At 44.0% G+C, this 19,963-nt stretch overlaps 1 protein-coding gene across 1 annotated transcript in view; it reads left to right on the top strand.

Annotated features, from left to right (window-relative positions):
• The window catches only part of LOC308530188 (uncharacterized protein), a 65,169-nt gene that overhangs the window by 16,285 nt on the left and 28,921 nt on the right, over positions 1-19,963 (top strand). Inside the window, exons 3-4 of the mRNA XM_081106681.1 lie at positions 9,920-10,008; positions 16,135-16,261. Of these exons, the coding sequence (XP_080962807.1) occupies positions 10,000-10,008; positions 16,135-16,261 (136 nt within the window). The 5' untranslated portion in view covers positions 9,920-9,999. The remainder of the gene's footprint in view (positions 1-9,919; positions 10,009-16,134; positions 16,262-19,963) is intronic.

Below are 19,963 nucleotides of genomic sequence, written 5' to 3'. Positions count from 1 at the left end.
GGGTTGTGTATGGCTCCTGCTCCTTGAATGGGCGTGGGCTGATCATGTGACTGCTGCTTCTCGGACGGAGGTGGGCTACGCTCAAGGCTGCTGCTGATCGGATGGAGGGGGCTGGCCATTCGCACAGCTGCTGCTCCTTAGATGGGGGCATGCCGCGTAAGGCTGCCACTCCTTGGCCTGGGGTGGGCTGCTCAGGGGGCTGGTGCTCCTCGGACAAGAGTGGGCTGCTCATGTGGCTGCTTCTTGCGTGGTCACAGTGCCCTTAGCTAAAGTGTTGGGCCAGTCAGAGGGTAGCATGCTTCGGAACTCACAGGACCCTTCACCTGGGGTGGCTGGTGTCTCAGTGACTATGAGACCACACCCGAGGCCTCTGAGGAAGAGCCGGCCACTCCAGGACTATTTCCAATGGTAGCAGAGGCTGCCTAGTTAGGCGAGCCTGGTTAGCCTACCCCCAAAGGTCCTGCAGGATCTAACTATTCCTCACTCACACACCCACACGACCACACACTCCTCTTTTGTTAGTCACTCGCGCTCTCTCTCTCACTGCTGCCTTCTTCCTGCCTCTGTAGTTGTTTCTGGAGTGTTATTGACCCATTCATGGATGGAGTCTCCTCTCCAGGTACTGCTTATGTGGCTTTCTCTCGAGCATATTGGCCAAACAGGAAAAAATTCACCTTGACAAGACATGACACAAAGGGAACAAAACACGAATGTACTCACAACACTGATAACCCCAATATAAGTGACCACCAGAGAAAAGAGAATTAGGGGAGAGAAAAGAGAGCACAAATGATATCGAAGAGAGAAAACATGGTATGAGAGAAAAGAAAAAGAAGAAAAAGGAAAAAATATATATATATATTTGTGGAGAAAACACCAGAGAACAAACAGGTAAACCAGAACATACAAACACCAAGTACCCAGTAAAGAGGGTGGGGGCAGAATCTTATATACAGAAAGTAAGGTTAAGAATTGGATAAATATGGAGAGAACCTCAGTTCTGTATAGAGGAAGTAGAAAGAGGATGAATAGATAAGAGGAAAGAGAAAGAGAAGAAAATAATAATAATAATAAAAATTAAATTGATTAAAAAGTAGGATTAAAAAATAAAGTAAAATAAAATGAAAAAGTGAAGTGTCATTTCATTGCCTGGTTTTAAGATCCCACTCTTCTGTACTGTGTGTGGGACTGAAGGCCTTTTTTTAGGCCAGCCAGGGTGACTATTCCGATTTTTTTAAAAAATTATTCTTTGTGCCACTCAGGGTGTAGTCTGGGTGTGGCTGTATTGGTTGCCTGGAGACTGCAGAGAGGGGCTATCTCTTCAGGAGAAAATGGCTACATAGTTTGCGCGTGTCAGGTATGACTCAGTGCCAGACTTGCGGTCACCTGTCCTGGACCCTCTCCTCACCCCAGCCTCTCCCCAGACTCCACAAGTCCTGTACCTCCTCCTGCACCTCAGCCACAGGTGAGTGTTTGTGTTTGAAAGGTCCTATGAACTAGGTTCAGTGAACAAAAGCAAAGACCAAAAAGAGGGGAAAGAACTGTGCCTGTGTGAACCCCTCTCCTCCCTGCACAATGCGGTCTGGGCAGCCATCCAGAATGCCCCCTCTGGGCTCAGTCTCTATGACTGCAGACCCAGGTCTGGAATCCCCTGCTACCAGCAGTCCTGCAGACCTTTCCACAGTCAAGTCAGAGGCTGTGGCATGCACCCATGCCACAAAGGACAAGGCCTCAGTGCCATGCAGTTTGCCTCTGACCCTCTGGACTTAGAGGTCTCAGTTCTCTCCAGCCCAGGTCCCTGATTTTACTGTTCACCAGGTGTCCTCTTTCCTTCCTGGCTGGGGATTGTCTCACCAGCTGTATATACTTCACCAATTCCAGGTGGATGTTATTTGATTTAGTTGCTTGTTCTATCTGCTCTGGGACAAGGCTCGGGACACATCCGTCTATTCCACTGCCATTTTGTCTCTGTGTATGATCTTTTTAATATATTGCTGGATCCTATTTGCTAATATTTTGTTGAGGATTTTAGCATATGTGTTCATCAGGCATATTGACCTGTAATTTTCTTTCTTTCTTTCTTTCTTTCTTTCTTTCTTTCTTTCTTTCTTTCTCGCGTCTTTTTGAATTAGAATAATGCTGGCTTCATAAAAAGAGCTTGGAAGTGTTCCTTCCTCTTGAATTTTTTGGAATAATTTGAACAGGGTAGCTGTTAGTTCTTTGAATGTTTGGTAAAACTCACCTGTAAATCCATCCAATCAAGGACTTTTGTTTGCTGGAAGTTTTTTTAGTGCTTCAATTTCATCAGTTGTTATTGGCCTCCTCAGGTTTTCTGATTCTTCCTGATTGAGTTTTGGAAGATTGTATATTTCTAGAAATTTATCCATTCCATCTACATTGTCCAGCTTGTTGGCATATTTGTTCATAGTATTTATATTTCTTTGGTGTCTGTTGTTATAGTGCTTCTTTCATCTCTGATTTTATTTATTTGGGTCCTCTCTTTTTGTTTCTTGATGATTCTGGCTAGCAGTTCATCGATCCTGTTTATCTTTTCAAAGTAAACCCACTCTTAGATTTATTGCTCTTTTGTACTGTTTTTTTTGTTTGTTTGTTTGGCTTTTTGTCTTTATGTCATTTATTTCTGCTCTGATCTTTATTATTTCCTTCCTGCTTTCTCCAGGTTTTTCTTGCTGTTCTCTAGTTCATTTTGTTTTAGGATTAGATAGTTTATTAGTCCTTTTTCTTGTTTCTTGAGGTAGGCCTGTAGTGCTGTGAACTTCCCTCTCAGGACTGCTTTTGCCAAGTCCCATAGGTTTTGGGTGGTTGTGTATTCATTTTCATTTGTTTCCAGGAAGTTTTTAATTTCTTGTTGATCTCATTGGTAACCCATTCATTGGTTTAGCTTCCATGTATTTCAGTGTTTTAGAATTTTTTTAATTTTTTTAATTGTAGTTGATTTCTAACTTTATCCCATTGTAATCTGAGAAGATGCTTGGTTTTATATCAATCTTCTTGAATTTGTATAGACTTGTTTTGTGCCCTAACATGTGGTCTATCTTTAAGAATGTTCCAAGTGCACTTGAGAAGAATGCATATTCTGTTGCTTTAGGGTGAAATGTTCTGTAAATATTGGTTAGATCCATCTGATCTAGTGTGTCTTTTAAGTCCTCTGTTTCTTTGTTAATAGTTTGTCTGGAATATCTATGCAGTGATGTCAGTGGGGTGATAAAGTCTCCCACTATGACTGTTGTTGTTAATCTCTCTCCTAATGTTCATCAAGAGTTTTTTAATGTACTTGGATGCTCCTATATTGGGTGCATATATGTTTACAAGGGTTATATTTTCTTGTCAAATCATTCCCTTTAGTATTATGAAGTGGCCTTCCTTGTCTCTTGTTATGGCCTTTGTTTTGAAGTCTATTTTGTCTGACATGAATATTGCTATGCCAGGTTTTTTCCCCCTTTCCATGTGCATGACTCATCAAAGAGAAACAAAGAGAGAGGATCCAAATAAATAAAATCAGAAATGAAAGCAGAGAAGTAATCACTGACACCACAGAACAACTATATGCCAACAAGTTTGACAATGGGGATGAAATGGATAAATTCCTAGAAAATACAGTCTTCCAAAACTGAACAGGAAGAATCAGAAAACCTGAATAGGCCAATAACAACTGATGAAACAGAAGCAGTTATTAAAAAAATCCCAGCACATAAAAGCCCAGGTTCAGATGGCTTCACAGGGCAGTTTTACCAAACGTAGAAAGGAGAACTAACACCTATACTCCTCAAGCTATTTCAAAAAATCCAAGAGGAAGCTACACTTTCAAGCTCTTTTTATGAGTACATCATTATCCTAATTTGAAAACCACATAAAGACACTAAAAAGAAAGAGAATTACAGGCCAATATTCCTGATAAACAGATGCTAAAATCCTCAACAAAATATTAGTAAATTGGATCAAGCAATATATTAAAAAGATCATACACCAACCAAGTGGGATTTATTCCAGGGATGCAAGGCTGGTACAATATTTGTAAATCAATAAATGTGATATATCACATAAACAAATTGAAAGACAAAAATCACATGGTCATATCAATAGTTGCAGAAAAAGCATTTGACAAAATCCAACACCTATTTTTGATAAAACTTTCAGCAAAGTGGGAATAGAGGGAGCATATCTCAACATGATAAAGGTCATATATGACAAACCTATAGTGAACCTATGAGCAAAAACTAAAACCATTTCCACTAAGAGCAGGTACAAGACAGGGATGTCCACTCAACTCTTATTCAATATAGTACTGGGAATCCTAGCTATGCAGTTGGACAAGAAGAAGAAACAAAAGGCATCCAAATTATAAAGGAGGAAGTGAAACTCATTATTTGCAGATGACATAGAAAACCCTAAAGACTCCACCAAAAAACTGCTAGATTTAATAAATGAATTTGGCAATGTACCAGGATACAAAATCAACACCCAAAAATCAACACCCATTATTGATACACCAATAATGAATTCTCAGAAAGAGAAACTAAACAAACAATCCCACTTTTCATTGCAACAACAACAAAAAAGCAGATATTTAGGAATAAACTTAACCAAGGGTGGCAAAAGACTTGTACTCAGAAAACTACAGGACGTTGAAAAGATGGAAGAAGATATAAACAAGTTGAAGAATATACTGTGTTCATGGATTGGTAGAATTAACATCATCAAAATTTCCATACTACCAAAGGCGATCTACAGATTCAATGCAATTCCTATTAAAATAACAACAACATATTTTACAGAGCTAGAACAAATACTACCCAAAATTATATGGAATCAAAAAGAACCTGAATAGGTGCGGTAATCTTGAGAAAGAAAAAAAGTGGGAGGAATCACAGTACCAGATTTTAAGTTCTACTGCAAAGCCACTGTAATAAAAATAGTCTGGTACTGGCACAAGAACAGGCATATAGAACAGAACAGAAACCCCAGAAATCATCCCAAGCCATTATGCTCAATATTTGACAAAGGAGACAAGAACATACAATAGAGTCAAGACAGTCTCTTCAATAAATGGTATTGGGAAAATTAGATACATGGAAAAAAAATGCAACTAGACTGCTAACTTCCATCATACACAAGAATAAACTGAAAATGGATAAAAAACTTAAATGTATGCTGTGAAGCCATAAAAATCCTAGAAGAAACAATAGGCAGCACAATCTCAGACATCTCGCATAGCAATATGTTTACAGATACATCTAGGGCAATGGAAACTAAGGAGAAAATAAACAAATGGGACTACATTAAAACTAAAAGCTGCACAGCAAAAGAAACCATCAACAAATTGAAAAGGGAGCCCACAGTATGGGAGAACATATTTGGCAATGATATATCTGATAAAGGGTTAATATCCAAATTATATAAGGAATTTATACAACTTAGCAAAAGGAGGACAAACAATCCACTAAGAAAATGGTCAAAGGACCTAAATAGACACTTCTCCAAAGAGGTCATACAGATGGCCAAGAGTCATATGAAAAAATGCTCACAGTCACTGATCATCAGAGAGATGCAAATTAAAACGACAATGCAGTGTCACCTCACACTTTTCAACAAATGACAAGAGCTGGCAAGGATGTGGAGAAAAGAGGACCCTAGTACACTGCTGGTGGGAATGTAGATCAGTGCAACCATTATGGAAAAAAGTATAGAGCAGTGGTCGGCAAACTCACTAGTCAACAGAGCCAAATATCAACAGTACTTCTTCAAAATAGACTCGCCCAGGCCGAAAACTGACTTCTGCACATGGGCCACGAAGTTTCAACCGCACTGAATGCACGCCTGGACATGGTATTTTGTGGAAGAGCCACACTCAAGGGGCCAAAGAGACTCATGTGGCTTGCGAGCCACAGTTTGCTGACCATGGGTATAGAGTTTCCTCAAAAAATTAAATATGGAACTGGCAGTTGACCCAGTGATCCCACTTCTAGGCATATATCCTACAAAACCCGAAACACCAATCAGAAAGAATATATGCACCCCTATGTTCATAGCAGCATTATTTACCACGAGAGGCCCAGTGCATGAAATTTGTGCATGAGTAGGCCTTCCTTCCTCTGGCTGCTGGCACCGGCTTCCCTCCAGCCACTGTAGGCACCCGGGACCTGGCCTTCCCTCGCAGAGGGAGGCCCTGGTAACCCGCCACAGCCCGCTGGTCAGTTGCAGCCACGGCAGCTTGCCTTGACCCTTGTAGCCCTGGCTTCATCTGGAAGGTTGTCTGGTCTAATTAGCATATTACACTTTTATTATTATAGACTAGAGGCCTGGTGCACAAAAATTTGTGCACTGGCAGGGAGGGTGTCCCTCAGCCCCTCTTGTGCCCTCTCACAGTCTGGGACCCCTCAGGAGATAATGACCTGCTGGCTTAGGCCCCCTCCCGGGTGGCAGAGGGCAGGCCCAATCCCTAGGTGCAGCCCCTGGTCGGGCTCAGAGCAGGGCCGATTGGGGAGTTGGGGCACTGCCACCTGTCATGCACAGAGCAGGGTGGATCGGGAGGTTGCGATGCCACCCCCAGTCATGCTCAGGGTAGGGCTGATTGGGGGGTTGGGGCACCACCCCCTGTCACACTCAAGGCAGGGTTCATGGGGAGGTTGTGGCACCACCCCCTGTCATGCACAGAGCAGGGCGAATCGGGGTTGTCGCGCCACCCCTGTCACATACAGAGCCGGCCGATTAGGGGGTTAGGGTGCTGCCCCCTGTCATGCACAGAGCAGGGTCCATCAGAGGGGTTAGGGCTCCGTACCCTGTCGCACACAGAGCAGGGCTGATCAGGGGGTAGGGGAGCTCCCCCCTGTCATGCACAGAATAGGGTCGATAGGGGAGTTGGGGCACCACCCCCTGTCACACACAGAGCAGGGCCAATCAGGGGGTTGGGGCACTCCCCCTGTCACACTCAGGGCAGGGTTGATGGGGAGGTTGCGGCACCACCCCGTCATGCACAGAGCAGGGCCGATCAGGGGGTTGGGGCTCCGTACCCTGTCATACACAGAGCAGGGCCGATCGGGGTTGGGGAGCCCCCCCGTCACCCACAGAGCAGGGCCAATCGGGGTTGGGGCACTCCCCCCTGTCACACCGGGGCAGGGCCGATGGGGAGGTTGTGGCTCCACCCCGTCACACACGGAGTAGGGCCCATGGGGGGGTTGGGGCGCCGCACCCTGTCACACACAGAGCAGGGCGGATCAGGGGGTTGGGGAGCTCCCCCCTATTAGGCACAGAGCAGGGCCGATCAGGGGGTTGGGGCGCCTTCCCCTGTCACGAGCAGAGCAGGGTGGATAGGGAGGTTGTGGCCCCGCCTCCTGTCACACACAGAGCCGCAGGGCGATCAAGGGGTTTGGGTGCTGCCTTCTGTCACGCTGCTCCAGGGCCAGGAGGCCTTGCTGCTCCTCTGATCCCGGTGCTAGGAGGCCTCACAGCTCCGCTGATCTCGGTGCTGGGAGGCCTCGCGGTTCCACTGATCCTGGGGCGTGAGGCCTCGCGGCTCCGCTGATCCTGGGTTTGGGAGGCCTCGCGGCTCTGCTGATCCCGGGTTTGGGAGGCCTCGCGGCTTCGCTGATCCCAGTGCTGGGAGGCATATTACCCTTTTACTATATGGGATAGAGGCCTGGTGCACTGGTGGGGGCTGGCTGCGTTGCCCTGAAGGGTGTCCTGGATCAGGATGGGAGTCCCCACTGGGGTGCCTGGCCAGCCTGTATGAGGGGATGATGGCTGTTTGCAGCTGGTCACACCCCTTCAGGGTGGGGGTCCCCACTGGGGTGCCTGGCCAGTCTGGGTGAGGGGCTGAGGGCCGTTTTCAGGCTGGTGGGTGACTGAAGCTCCCAACCTCTCCTTTTATTCTTTTTTTCTTTTTTTTTTTATTCTGGGATTTATTTACCTTCTATGGCTGTCACTGGAACTGAGAGCCGGCTTTACCTCTGAGGCTCAGCTCCAGCTCTGAAACCTCGGCTGCTGAAAGCAGGTATCTGGTTTGTTTGGCTTCTATAATTGAAACACTGTTGCAACTCCAGCTCAGCCGGCTGGCTGAAAGCATCGGGATTGTTTTAGCTTCTATAATTGCAACAATGTTTCTTAGACTGCAAGCTCAGAGGCTGGCAGCGGCAGTCGGGGAACCTTGGCTTCCTCCTTCACTGGAGCAAGCAAGCCTCCTGTTCACTTCAGCTGCCTGGCTGCCGGCCACCATCTTGGTTGGCAGTTAATTTGCATATCACCCTGATTAGCCAATGGGAAGCGTGTTGGAGGTATGGTTAATTACCATGTTTGTCTATTATTATATAGGATAGCTAAGATCTGGAAACAGCCCAAGTGCCCATCAGTAGATTAGTGGATAAAAAAAGCTGTGGTACATTTATACCATGGAATACTGTGCAGCAGTAAAAAACCCTTTGAGACCATATGTTGGGAACTGGAAAGTATCATGCTAAGTGAAATAAGACAGTCAGAGAAAGTCACGTATCACATGATTACACTCATGTGGAATCTAAGTAACAAAATAAACTGATGAACAGAGTCGATTCCGATACATGGAAGCATGGAACAGAGTGCAGAATCTCAGAGGGAAGGCTAGGGTGGGTGGGTGGATAGGAGGTAATCAGTCAAAGACCTTGTATTCATATATGCATAACCCATGGACATAGACAGTAGGGTGCTGAAAGCTTGGGGTGGGGGATGTGGGGCCTGGAGGCAGTCAATTGGGGAAGAAGGGGGGCATATGTAATACTTCCAACAATAAAGAATTATTCAAAAAAATAAAATACCTGCAAAAAACCCTAAATAAACAAACGAACAACAAAAAAAAACCTTACAAAATAAAATACCTGCAAAAAAACCCAAACAAACAAACAAAAACCAGCCAAAACCGGTTTGGCTCAGTGGATAGAGCGTCGGCCTGCGGACTGAAAGGTCCCAGGTTCGATTCCGGTCAAGGGCATGTACCTGGTTTGCGGGCATATCCCCAGTAGGAGATGTGCAGGAGGCAGCTGATCGATGTTTCTCTCTCATCGATGTTTCTAACTCTCTAGCTCTCTCTCCCTTCCACTCTGTAAAAAATCAATAAAATATAAAAAAAAAAAAAAACAAACAAAAACCATAGCTGAGGAAAAAAATAAGTTTATAATTATATGGATCTAGAACCTCTTGCATAGAGCATTTTTGTCAAATATCTAGATTTATCTACTTTAGTATTATTGCTAAACCAGGAAGGCTGGTTTGTTTGAGAAAGATTTATCATCTTGTAAACTTTGTTTTATTCTGAAATTTACTGAGATATTTAAAAACAACTTTAAAAAGTCTCAGCACTAATGGCAACACTACTTGTGTCATTTGACTTATGAATAGCACACACTTGTAGAAGCCTTAATTTGTAGATAATAAATTTCACTTATTCTACACACTTACTTGTATACACACATACTTAATATACATGTCACTTTTTTCAAAATGGCAAACATAAATAAAAATATGTCCACAATACTTAGTTGAATATTATCATCTTATAAATCTAAATTTGTTCATTTTATTTAGTTGTAAGCATTTAATTATTTGTGCCTTCTGTAGTTGTGTGTGATCATTAATATACTTAAATATAACAGTTGGTCATTATCCATTTTTGGCATAATGTATAAATGTGTTGTCCATAAGTTTTATTTGAGGAATGGTAGAGTCGTTTTTTATAAATATATATATATATATCTTAATATAGAGAGCACTGAGTTTGACAGAGATATGAACCTATATCCTCCTGCTTAGTGTGTATTTTAGGAATGGGAGCAAGTGACAGCAAGAGGAGTGTAACAAAGGTAATTCTAATATAACTCATTTGGAGCTTTGTGAAAGGCATAGTCTCATGGTTCTGTTTTCTCCTCTCCAGCACTGCCTTTTCCAGATGCTGTGCCTCTCCAAGATAGGAATCCAGGAGAGGATTAATAATTTCATATAGCCATAAAAATCATGGCTCAGGTAACTTGGTGTTTTCTCCTTTCACTTTTTTTTTTGTTTTTGTTTTGTTTTTACATAGTATGTGCATATTTGCATTCCTTATTTCTGAAACTTCCTTCCTAACTGACCCCATTCAGGAATATGCTCCCCAGTTTATTCCATTCTTATAAATGACTAGAGGCCTGATGCACAAAATTTGTGCAAGGGGCTCAGCCCCTGCAGCCATGGTGGCTGCCTCAGTCCTTGCAGCCCCGGCTTCATCTGGAAGGTCGTCCAGACAAGTGTCCGGACAATTGTTCTGCTGTTCGGCCGTCTGGTCTAATTAGCATATTATGCTTTTATTATTATAGACTAGAGGCCCAGCGCACAAATTTGCGTACAGGTAGGGTCCAGCCAGTTCGGTCTTAATCAGGGCAGATCGGGGCTGGGCCTGTGAGGAGGAGGAGATGGTGGGAGGTTGGCTGGCCAACCCTGATCGGGCTGATCAGGGCCGGGCCGGCTGGGGGAAGGGACCACGAGTAATTGGCTGGTGGGCCCTGCCCCCGATTGGGGTTGGGGGGCTAACTGGGGGCAGGGCCTGCCATGGGGAGGGGCAGTGGGCTGGCTGGCCCAGCCCCCACCCCTGAATAGGGTGCGGGTGCTGATTGGGGACCAGCAGCCTGGGGGAGGGGCAATGGGTGGTTGGCTGGCTGACCCTGACCCTGATCAGGGTGGTGGCGGCCCACAGGGGGGACTTGGCCGGGGGGAGGAGCTGTGGGAGGTTGACCAGCCAGCTCTGCCCCCTATTGAGTTGGGGGGGCTATCAGGGGTGGGGCTGGCCAGGGGTAGGGGCTGAAGGCCAATCAAGGTGGTGGGGGCCCATCAGGGGCATGGCCGGCCGGGGGAGGAGCTGCAGGAGGTTGGCCGCCCAGCCCCGACCCCTATTGGGGTGGGGGATGCCATCATGGAAGGCTGGCCAGGGGGTGGGGCTGCAGGCCTATCATGGTGGGGAGGGCTAATTGGGGGCAGGGCTGGCCAGTGGGAGGGGAAGGGGCATTTGGCTGGCCACCCCACTCTTGATCAGGGTGGGAGAGTTCGATCAGGGGCAGGCCAGCAGCAGAGGGGTCATGAGGTTGGCCTGCCAGCCCCACGCCCCATGGCCTGATCAGGCCACTTCGCTAGTTTGGTCTTGATGCCGTTCCGGCATGACTACCACAGGCCTTTTATGATATAGACTAGAGGCCCAATGCACGAAGATTTGTGCAAGAATGGGCCTTCCTTCCCCTGGCTGCCAACACCGCCTTCGCTCTGGCCGGAGCCACCTTTCTGCCTTCGCTCCAGCTCGGAACCGCCTTTCTGCCTTCCCATGCTGCCCAGGGGCCCGGAGCAGCTGGGGCAGTGCGTAACACCTGCATTGTCGCCATGTTGATGATGCAAGTGTCCCACCCCACCGCTCGGCACCTGAATATGCAAATTAACCTGCCAGCTTTGTTGGATTAATTTGCATACTCACTCCTGATTGGCTGGTGGGTGTCACGAAGGTACAGTCATTTTGCATCATTCACTTTTATTAGTGTAGATAGTGTCGTCTCTAAGCATGTCTGTCTAATCTAACCTATATTCATATACTTATTCATTAATTTACTGAACATCTTTAACTAGAATCACTGAGTGATACAGCAAAAGAAAATTTCCTGATTTTACAAGATAGAGAAGAATGTTAAATGGTACTATACCTGAGAAAACTTTGATCTATTCTTTAGACCTAAATTTCCCAGTTAAGCAAGGTAGGAGTTGGTTTTGACTCTGCTCAGTCTCCATAAATTGAAAATCCAGGCTTTGTGAGCTTTATGATTAAGGATTGAATACAGGGAGATCATGGATCTTCCCTGGGAATCCATAATTGATACCAATAATATAGGTGATTTTGAGATTCAATATTGTGTGCTAATCTTGAATGTTTAAGTTTGAATTATTCTTTTCCATCTTTATGTTGCTTAAGACAAGAAAAAGTCATGTTCATTATGTTCATCATCTTGATTAATAATAAGACAGATCATCATTCACATGCAAAAGCTATTGAGAATTATAAACTCCCCAAATTAAGAAATGCTTATGAGATTTTTATATAACCTACAATGTTCAAATATTCATGCCATTAAGTCAAGATATATTGATTATTTGAAGCAATTCTGCAGCCTGTTAAAAATACTTACTAAATTATTAGTAACAAGGAAAATGCCTATGATGCAATATTCTAATATAACAACAAACTTGAAGTTTTAATATATTCATTTTTTTGCAAATCTTATTTTATAATAGATATAAGATTTTACAGAAACATTTACCCAGTTATTTTTCTTATTTCTATTTTAGTACATTTTTTATTTTTCAATTATAGTTGATATATAATATTATATTAGTTTCAGGTGTACAGCATACCTTTTAGGCATTGCTCACCCTGATAAAACTAGTAACCATCTGACACCATACATAGTTATTACAAATTTTGACTACATTCCCTATGTTATATTTTACATGATTATTCTATAACTACTAATTTGTACTTCTTAGTCCTTTCATCTTTTTCACCCATGCTCCTAATCCTCCCTCCCATCTGTCAACTGTCAAAATGTTCTCTGAATCTTTGATTCTATTTCTATTCTGCTTGTTCATTTATTTTGTTTTTTAGAAATCATATGAAATTTTTCTTTGTCTGACTTATTTCACTCAGCACAAAACTCTTTAGGTCTATTCATGTTATTGCAGATGGCAAGATTTCATTCTTTTTTTTTTTTTTATAATTGAGTCATATCCCATTGTATATATGTACCACTTTTTTTTATTCATTTACCCCTATTGATGGACACTTAGGTTGCTTACATATCTTGGCTGTGTAAATAATGCTGCAATGAGCGTGTGGATACATATATATTTTTGAATTAGTGTTTTGGGTTATTTTGGATAAATACCAATAAGTGGAATTGCTGGGTGCTTCTTTGTCTCATTATAACCTTTGTTTTAAAGTCTATTTTGACCAGTATAAGTATTGTTACACCAGCTTTTTTGTTTTTGTTTTCTTCCCATTTTCATGAAATATCTTCTATCCCTTTACTTTCGGTCTGTTTGTGTCTTTTGATTTTAAGTGAGTCTCTTGTGGACAGCATATGTAAGGGTCTTGCTATTTTATTCATTTAGCCACCCTGTGTCTTTTGAATGGAGAATTTAATCCATTTGCTTTTAAAGTAATTATTCATAGATATATATTTATTGCCATTTTATTACTCATATTATTTTTTAACTTTTTCTTCTCCTCCTTTCTTCTTCTCCTTATTTTATTCTTTCTTCTTTCTTCTGACCCTTTGATGTTTCTTGTAATACTGGTTTAGTGGTGATGAATGCTTTAACATTTTATCTCAGAAGCTCTTTGTCCTCTGATTCTAAATGATAGCTTTTCTGGGTAGAATAATCTTGGTTATAGGTTCTTGTTTTTCATCACTTTAAATATTTTATGCTAATCTAGCTTGCAAAGTTTCTGTTGACAGCCTTATGGGGCTTCCTTTTAGGTAACTAACTGCTTTTCTCTTGCTACTTTTCAAGATTCTCTGTCTTTAACCTTTGGCATTTTAATTATGATGGTACTCATAATTTTAATTGGGTGGTACTCCAGTGGGCTTCTTGGGTTCATCTTGTTTGGGACTCGCTGTGCTTCTTGGACTTGAGTGTCTTTTTCCCTCACCAGGTTAGGGAAGTTTTCAGTCATTATTTTTAAAGCATGTTTTCAATTCCTTAATCTCTCTCTTCTCTTTCTGCTACCCTTATGATATGAATGATGGTATGCTTGATATTGTTGTGTCAGAGTTTCCTTAAACTATCCTTTTTTTTGCTACACTAATTGGGTGTTTATTTCCTGCTATCTTGACTTCCAAATCGCTGATTTGATCCTCTGCTTTATCTAATCTGCTGCTGATTCTTTCTAGTGTATTCCTCATTTTAGTTAGTGTATTTTTCATTTCTGAGTGGTTCTTTTTTTATGGTCTCTAAGTGTGGTTTTTTAAAATGCTGTTGAAGTTTTCTCACTAAGTTCCCCAAGCATTCTTATAACTGTTGTTTGGAAGTATCTGGTAATTTGATATCCTTCATTTCATTTACTTCTTTTTATGGGGATGTTTCCTGTTCTTCCATTTGGGACATGTTTCTTTGTCTCACCATTTTGGCTGCTTTCCTATGTTTGTTTCTGTATAGTTGGTAGATCTGCTATATCTCCAAGTCTTAGTAGTATGTCTTTTTAAAAAAATATATTTTATTGATTTTTTACAGAGAGGAAGGGAGAGAGATAGAGAGTTAGAAACATCGATGAGAGAGAAACATCGATCAGCTACCTCCTGCACATCTCCTACTGGGCATGTACCTGCAACCAAGGTACATGCCCTTGACCGGAATCAAACCTGGGACCTTTCAGTCCACGGGCCTACGCTCTATCCACTGAGCCAAACCGGTTTTGGCTTAGTAGTATGTCTTTTTTTATTTTTTTAAATATATTTTATTGATTTTTTACAGAGAGGAAGGGAGAGAGATAGAGAGTTAGTAACATCGATGAGAGAGAAACATCGATCAGCTACCTCCTGCACATCTCCTACTGGGGATGTGCCCGTAACCCAGGTACATGCCCTTGACTGGAATCGAACCTGGGACCTTTCAGTCCGCAGGCCGACGCTCTATCCACTGAGCCAAACCGGTTTCGGCTTAGTAGTATGTCTTAATGTAGTAGGTGTTCTGTAGAGCTCAGTGGGGTAGCCTCTCCTATCATCTGAGCTGGGCAGTTTATACATACCCTGTGTGTGGGCTACGTGTATCCTCCTTGATTGTTGTTGGTTTATCAGTGGGAGGGATTGACCAGCCATGACTACAGTGGAGGAACTACAGTGTAGAGTAGTGATGGCGAACCTTTTGAGCTCGGCGTGTCAGCATTTTGAAAAACCCTAACTTAACCCTGGTGCCGTGTCACATATAGAAATTTTTTGATATTTGCAACCATAGTAAAGCAAAGACTTATATTTTTGATATTTATTTTATATATTTAAATGCCATTTAACAAAGAAAAATCAACCAAAAAAATGAGTTCACATGTCACCTCTGACACGCATGTCATAGGTTCGCCATCACTGGTGTAGAGGCTGACCCCACAGAGTAGAACTCACCTCTGCGGGGCTCTGGTGCCCGCCAATTCTGCCCCTGGAGTGTGTTGCTCGTGGACGTGGTTGGGTGGTACTCCAGTTTAGTATGAAGCTGGCCACACACTGGCTCTGGGCCTTTTTGGAAGGTTCAGACTAAGGTTAGCTGCTACCTGTGCCTTGTCCAGGGCTACTTGGCATGAGCTACAAAGTGATCTGCAGATGGGTGCTACTTGTGCTGGGAGGTGCCTTATATGATGTTATTTCAAGGTTGTTTTTAAGTAATTGACTGAATTTTTTCTTATTCTCAAATGAATGGATTTAAATTAGTAGAGGTAGTAATTTATTCTCAAATGAATGGTTTTAAATTACTTGGAGATGCCTGGGAGAAATCAAGGTGTGAACCAAGTTTGTCTGCTGCTAGTGCCAGGTCTGGGACCACTTAGCAAGAGGTACGTGGCATATTGAGGCCAGATGCTGTGAACCTTTGAGCGAATTTAGGAAAGTCCACAGCATGAGCCAAGACAGGCCATTTTTATAGAAAAGCCACTGGAAGTGGCTTAAATGGATCTGCAAATTGGGTGGGCAGAGTGTCAGGGACTCTTATTTCTTAAATAGTAATTAAAAAGGGAAACTTTCATTTATTGGGCATGTAGGATATACAAGATAAAATTGTATAGGGTGCTTCTGTATGCTATTTCTTTTAATTGGGACATTGCATTTAAAAAATAATTTTACTTATTTAACTTTATTAATTCCCAGACTATGTTCATAATGAGATGTTCTATATTCAGGAAATGGCTACAACAACAGGAATAAAAAGGAACATGTTGTCACTTCAGAAGCACCAATTTTTGTAGTATCATCCATGTGAGGATACTTCCTAGCATGTTTGTTCTGTTATCTCTATGGTTAAGAGCTCTGCATCATCTCCCCCTCCACTGAAAATACATTTTCTTTATATCCACTAGAAGTATTATGTTTGTTGTTTCAGAGATTGGTGATGTTCAGGGATGTTGCCATTGACTTCTCTCAAGAAGAGTGGGAATGCCTGGACTTTGCTCAAAGGGATTTGTACAGAGATGTGATGTTGGAGAACTATAGTAACTTGGTGTCACTAGGTAAGAATACCCCATAGTATTTTAGGATCTGTCTTTGAAATCAATCCATATATGATGTTATTTCAAGGTTGTTTTTAAGTAATTAACTGAATTTCTTCTTTTTCTCAAATGAATGGTTTTAAATTACTAGAGGTAGACATAGATAGTTTCATATAGGGCACATTTATCTTTAAAATATAGTTACCTATCTTTCTTCTGTCTTCCTTCCTATCTTCCTTAATGATCAAGGGGCTAGATTTGAATTCTGGGACACTTTTGCTATTTGTTGTTATAATTTAGATCTGCTAAAGGAGTTTAATATTAAAAAAAAGAGATGCAGAAATAAATGTTGTTGTTTTTTTACAACAGAAGAGCTTATTTTATTTATATAGTGACTAGAGGCCCAGTGTAGGACTTTGTGCATGGGTGGGTTCCGGCCAGCCTGCCCTGATTGGGACCAATCAGGCCAGGCCAGCTGGGGGGAGGACCTGCAGGCGGTTGGTGGGCTGCTCTTACCCCCTCCCCCCCTCCCCCCTCCCTCCCCCCCCATTGAACTCCGGTGGAACTCCGGTTGAGGGGACCATTTGCCTATTACCCGTTTATTATATAGGATATGATGGATCAATGCATTTCACTAACAATTCATGTGTACCCGATCCATTGCAACAAGCACATTCTCTTACTTAGGTTTTGTAGTTGAATATTACACTTTAAGAACTTTGTATTTCACATTGAATGAGTATGCTAGAAACACTTTTTATTATAAAATAGCTCAGGAAGAACCTGTGATTGTTTAAGAAAGTTTTTTTAGGAGAGAGTCTATATACATTAAGACTTTAATATTAAAGTGATTTTCCTACCTAACTGATCACTTTATTCTTTGGACTCTTTATGTTACTGGAATATAACTATCTCTTGCCCCTTCAGTCCTCTTTCCAATGAAGGCTTTATGAAGTTACTGTGTGGTACATTCTTCAACAGGGCCCAAGTCTTGTGAAAAAATGCCTCTGACTTCAGAAGAAAAGCATGGAGGCACTCTTCTTTTCCTCAGTGACAACCCTTTTATATAAACTTGTTGGTCAATTCCTTTTCATATATTTTTTTGTGTTTAGACATTTCATTATCTGCATTCTTTAAAATGTTTTCATTCATTAAAAATATATTTATTGAGGGCCTGTTTTGTGCCAAGGACTGTAGTAGGCATTGTAGAAATAAAGAACTAGACAAGTTTCCTATTCTGTTGAAACTTACATTCTTGTGGGAGAAATAAAAAATAATTTGAAAACAAAAATACAGTGTGTCCCCCCAAAAATGCATACACACTTTAATGGCCTAAACAAGGATCGGGCCTAAACTGGCAGTCGGACATCCCTCTTACAATCTGGAACCGCTGGATCCTAACCATTCACCTGCCTGCCTGCCTGATCACCCCTAACTGCCTCTGCCTACCTGCCTGATTGCCCCTAACCACTCTGCCTGCCTGATTGCCCCTAACCTCTGCCTGCCTGCCTGATCGCCCCCAACTGCCCTCCCCTGCCGGCCTGATCTTGCTCCCAACTGCCCTCCCTTGCCTGCCTGATTGCCCCCAACTGCCCTCCCCTGCTGGCCTGATCTCGCCCCCAACTGCCCTCCCCTTCCAGCTTGGTTGCCCTCAACTGCCCTCCTCTGCTGGCCTGATCTCGCTCCCAGCTGCCCTCTCCTGCAGGACTGATCTCACCCCCAACTGCCCTCCCCTGCCGGCCTGATTTTGCCCCCAACTGCCCTCCCCTGCAGGCCCGATCTCACCCCCAACTGCCCTCCCCTGGAGGCCTGATCTCGCCCCCAACTGCCCTCCTCTGCAGGACTGATCTCACCCCCAACTGCCCTCCCCTGCAGGCCTGATCTCGCCCCCAACTTCCCTCCCCTGCCGGCCTGGTTGCCCCAACTGCCCTCCCCTGCTGGCCTGATCTCACCCCCAACTGCCCTCCCCTGCCGGCCTGGTTGCCCCAACTGCCCTCCCCTGCTGGCCTGATCTCACCCCCAACTGCCCTCCCCTGCAGGCCTGATCTCGCCCCCAACTGCCCTCCCCTGCAGGCCTGATCTCGCCCCCAACTGCCCCCCCCCCTTCCAGCTTGGTTGCCCTCAACTGCCCTCCTCTGCTGGCCTGATCTCGCTCCCAGCTGCCCTCTCCTGCAGGACTGATCTCACCCCCAACTGCCCTCCCCTGCCGGCCTGATTTTGCCCCCAACTGCCCTCCCCTGCAGGCCCGATCTCACCCCCAACTGCCCTCCCCTGGAGGCCTGATCTCGCCCCCAACTGCCCTCCTCTGCAGGACTGATCTCACCCCCAACTGCCCTCCCCTGCAGGCCTGATCTCGCCCCCAACTTCCCTCCCCTGCCGGCCTGGTTGCCCCAACTGCCCTCCCCTGCAGGCCTGATCTTGCCCCCAACTGCCCTCCCCTGCAGGCCTGATCTCACCCCCAATGGCCCTCCTCTGCCGGCCTGGTTGCCCCAAATGCCCTCCCCTGCTGGCCTGATCTCGCCCCCAATTGCCCTCCCCCGCCAGCTGATCACCTCTAACGGCCTCTGCCTCAGCCCTCACCACCATGGCTTTGTCCAGAAGGAAGTCGGATGTCCAGAAGATGGCCGGTCAACCCGGTGTAATAAGCATATTACCCTTTTATGAGTATAGATAGATTATATAGGATAGGATTGCTTAAATGGGGAGGGGTAAGCCTTTTTCATCAGGAGATGATCTTGGCAGACAAAAATACATAATCTTTATATCTGGACTGATGCACTATATGCACTATACTGCTAAACCAGTCATTAAAAAATTGAACCACTTTCTTACACCTTACACCAAACCGCTGTTGCCCTGAAAACCCCTCCTCAGCCCCCACCACCTTAGCTTCTGCCTTTGCAGTTCACCCACATTTGGTTCTGATTGGTCGGTTTCTATCCCAGTTAGCATCAAAAGCTCTGCCTCCTAGGCAGCCACTGACTCCTTGCACTTCACCCAGATTTGGTTCTGATTGGTCGGTTTACATGCCAGTCAGCATCCCCGGGCCTATTAGTAGGCCCGATTAGAGAGGTGGGGCTGATCAGCAGCTCCAGCGGAGGCCCAAGAGAAAGAGAGGCGTGATTGCTGGCTAAGCCTGGAGCAAAAGAGAGAGGCAAGTGCTGATCAACAGCTGCCACGGAGGCTACAGATCAGACCCTGCTTTTCTCTCCAGGCCTCTCTTTAGGCCTGATCCGCAACCCCCTTGGCAGTCAGTGCTGGGTTGGGCTCCCACAGCGGCAGCAGTCAGTGCAGCACTGACTTCCTGTCGGACGAGCCTTTGGTCATTTTGGATGTTACGGACCCTGGGTTTTTATATATTAGGATACCCTAGATTGGCAAAAAATAAAGAACTCTGACAGTCTTCACAACTTCTGGAGGTAGAAGTGCTGTATACTTCATTATTCACAAGTGGAAACCCTCCAAATGTCCCCCAGCAAATAAAATGAGTGAATACAATTTAATATTTATTAATTAAAGGAATGAAGTTCTGATACGTGCCACAGTGTGAAAAAATGCTCAGTGAAAGAAGCCAGACACAAAGCCTATATAGTGTATAATTCCATTCATATGAAATGTTCACAACAGACAGACATATAGAGAGAGAAAGTAGATTAGTGGTTGTCCAACACAGGGAAGTGGGGATGGACTGGGGAATAAAAGTGGGGACACTGAGAAGGACTG

Source organism: Myotis nattereri (genome assembly GCF_964212035.1).
Source record: "Myotis nattereri genome assembly, chromosome: 15".
Taxonomy (NCBI): Eukaryota; Metazoa; Chordata; class Mammalia; order Chiroptera; family Vespertilionidae; genus Myotis; species Myotis nattereri.
This window is presented reverse-complemented; position numbering and strand designations above follow the sequence as displayed.